Source organism: Glycine soja, chromosome 4 (genome assembly GCF_004193775.1).
Source record: "Glycine soja cultivar W05 chromosome 4, ASM419377v2, whole genome shotgun sequence".
Taxonomy (NCBI): Eukaryota; Viridiplantae; Streptophyta; class Magnoliopsida; order Fabales; family Fabaceae; genus Glycine; species Glycine soja.
Genome location: NC_041005.1, coordinates 8,106,044 through 8,109,308, shown reverse-complemented (window position 1 = coordinate 8,109,308; position 3,265 = coordinate 8,106,044). Strand labels below are relative to the sequence as shown.

At 36.7% G+C, this 3,265-nt stretch overlaps 1 protein-coding gene across 1 annotated transcript; it reads right to left on the bottom strand.

The window, feature by feature from the left end:
* Positions 1–252: 252 nt before the first annotated feature.
* On the bottom strand, positions 253–2,977 carry LOC114409199 (cyclin-D4-1-like). The gene is made up of 6 exons (XM_028372559.1): positions 2,304–2,977; positions 1,863–1,949; positions 1,662–1,760; positions 1,355–1,556; positions 1,094–1,218; positions 253–930 (listed from the first exon to the last, which is right to left on the bottom strand). Exons 1-6 carry the CDS (start codon positions 2,607–2,609, stop codon positions 691–693), a joined length of 1,059 nt encoding a protein of 352 aa, XP_028228360.1. The 5' UTR covers positions 2,610–2,977; the 3' UTR covers positions 253–690.
* Positions 2,978–3,265: the final 288 nt, after the last annotated feature.

Genomic DNA, 3,265 nt, shown 5'->3' with positions numbered 1-3,265 from the left:
TTTAATTCAATCCATTAAAATATGAATTAGGATTGATTCATCCATCCATTTGTTACCCGACCAATGACCTTATCAACAATAAAGCAATGCTCTAATAGTGATAGCACATAGAATTGCTAACAAAGCTAAGTAAAGGAGAATCTGTTTGATGACACAACACCAACAGTATTAAAAAAAAGTAAAATCTAATTAAATAAAAATAACTAATAGAATAAAGATAATAACATAAATAAAATATTTCCCGCATATATATAGCTCTGTCCCTTTATTTTTCTTTCCCATTTTAAAAGTAAAAATAAAAATTGAACAAATGAAAAACTCCCCCCAACTTTACTTACACATACAATACCTAATAATCCTTATCCCTCTTCTTCAGAACAAATTTAACAGCTGGTGATTACTCACTTCATGCCAATAGCATGCAATGTATTGGACTGTTCACTTGATCACCCATCTTCCACTCATGACCCACCTCACCTTAATATAGTTTTTTGTATTTTTTACACTAGGGTCTCTTTTTTTCTTTCTTTTTTTCTTTTTGAGAAAATAAAAAATAAAATATTTCTAGCTATGTCTTCCTGCCTCATTTTGATATTGCTTTCCGGGGGGCATCTTCCATAAAGCACACATGATGTCCATTTTTTGGGAAAAGCATCCTATGTATGATGGTAAAATCCCCACTCCACATCACTACAACAGGTCAGCTCCACAGGTTTTGTTTAACTTCCTCCTTTTGGCAACAGGGCTATTGTGTGAAGAATTAACAGATGAACCAGCATTTGTGTCATCACTTTTGTAGCTGAAGCACAAAGCATCCAACACACCTATTGGACTTTGGGGTAAGCAAGTCACAGAAGCGCTTGAATCCTTGGCAGAGCCACTGTTGCATGACAACTCTTGGATCATTTTGACACACTTCAATAGTCTCTCCTGCCAAAAACCAAATAACACAATGTTAACATCAACTAAACACTAAACAACCATCATCAGCATTTATCATCTATTAAAAGTAATCAACTAAAAAATGATCACAGTGTAACAAAGTAAAACCCATGTATTTTTTTTAATCTTGTGATTGGACCCCCATCCTTACCTTTTCTACGTGTTGAATCAGAAAAGAAGTTGCTTTCCCAGCGTCAACTGTTTGGGTTTCCCCCATGACATACATAGCCACTGCTGCTGCAATCTCTGATGGTTTGAATTCCAAGAAGTCAATCCCTGCATTGAACCCACACCACCCAAATTACCATCACTAATTCCACTCATTCACTATTATTATCACTGCAAAGATGGGCCACATTAAGAAAACAATCCATCTGTGCAATGAAGTTAGGGAGGAAAAAAATATAGGTACCTCTTGCAGTGCTCGATATGAGTTGGATGGATCGCATAATTGAAGACCTTAATGGACTTTGATCATCATTGATCTTACAAAGGAAATAATCAAGGAATGTGAAAGGAGTAATTGCTTGCATTCTCCACTTCAATGTGCTTAGTACAAGAAGCTCCATTCTCTGTATGGTTTTAGCCTCAAATAAAAACTTCGATTCACCCACCTACATAAAAGACAATGAAAGATTAGCATTTAGCACATGCAAAACTAATGCATTAACTTAAATAAGTACCAAACATTGAGAGAAAAATAAAAAACATTTTCCCACCTGCAAATCAAGAGAGATTGGAACTTCTGTCTCATCTAATTTGGCTGCTAGAGATAAACACGCCACAGCCAATAATTGCATTGTCCAAACTCTTCCCTTCTGCGATTGGAAGAAAAAACATTAGATCACAACCAGAGGACAAAATAATGATAAGTTTAAAAAAAAAGAATAATCTTTTCTTCTCTTCAATCCTCGACTTACTGGTAATTCATATGCACAAAGGAATCGGTCCAAGTAATTTATAGATAGATATCCACAGAGAGGACCAAATCCAAAATGCGATCGGACCTATAAAACATGTGTATAAGTTCTTTAGTTAGATCATGGTAAAAGACAATTAGATAAACACGAAATAATCCTCGGTTCAAGCTAAATCCAAAGTTCTGAGCCTAGTTTTGAACATCTTTAAACACATGAACAAAAGATTTCCATTCAATCAGCTTCAGAACTTGCAATTTAAACCCCAAATGGTACCAAGGGAATCATCGATTCATCATCAAACACTGGAATTTGAAATTCAAACAAAACGCTACCCAAAGATTTCGGATTTCATCTCAGACCAACAAAACAGTGAAAACAGAAAAAAGATTAGAGCTTCGGAGTGATTAAAGAAAGAAGAAAAAGGAAAACTCTTAAACCCACCTTGAGAATCCAATCAACGGCCTCCATTCTGGCACCGAAGTCCAAATCCCCAGTTTGAAGCTTATTCAAGCAACGCAAACCAGGCCAGTGTTGGCACTCTTTTTCCACCATCATCGCCAAGCTTTCATCACTCAGCAATGGCAACTCATCTGGCTCTTCATCAAAGTGGCGCTTCCTAGGACTCCACGTGTCCTCGTACACCCCCATCATCGACATCATCGTACCCCCGTTATTATGGCTCTCGTCGAAAACGGCGCTGTCCTCTGTGCAAAGGAGGCTAGAAGCAAAGTCAAAACTGGGTGCCATTGCAAGACCTCGAATTGAAACTCAACTACCCTCTTCCTCCAAATTCTTCACGCACAAAAAAAAAAACGAAACTTTATGTTCAGATTATTGATAGGGTCTGTGTGTGAGTAGGCGAGTGGAGTTTCTTTTATGAACTTGTTAAAATGAAGAAATGACAATCTGTGGAAATAAGAACAAAACCACTATAGAGCCCCACGCAATCGTTTTGTTTCTCTCTCTCTCTCTCTCTCTCTCTCTGTTTCAATGCTGGGCTGAAAAGAGTGCCGCAGAAGAGGGCCTTATGAAGGAAACGAACACCCTTTTTAGGGTAAAAGGCAGAGAGAGAGAGAGAGCGAGAGAGTGGGGTTGGCGACAGAGCGTACTGTGAAATGTGAATTCTTCTATATGTAAATTTCATAAATGCCTAATTACCATTTTGTAATCTTATTTTACTACTAGTGTATATCACAGACACGCATAAATAAATCCAGACACCCACTTCTTAATTAATGAAAATAAATAACAACAAACAAATTTATTTGTGGAAATTGAAGGAGAAGTTTTAATAATGAACGTACAATATACTGTAGTATTTTTTTATACTACTTGTTAGTACATTACTGTTTTATAAAAAAACTACATGAAGATCATTATTCTTTTGAGAGAGAGAGACGTTG

Excerpts from the sequence above, each read along its gene's own strand:
- LOC114409199 (XM_028372559.1), bottom strand. The coding sequence starts at position 2,609 with ATGGCACCCAGTTTTGACTTTGCTTCTAGCCTCCTTTGCACAGAGGAC. Across the intron at positions 1,950-2,303 it reads CCGTTGATTGGATTCTCAAG|GTCCGATCGCATTTTGGATT; the intron begins GTGGGTTTAAGA and ends CATGTTTTATAG. Across the intron at positions 1,557-1,661 it reads CAATCTCTCTTGATTTGCAG|GTGGGTGAATCGAAGTTTTT; the intron begins GTGGGAAAATGT and ends TCTTTTATGTAG.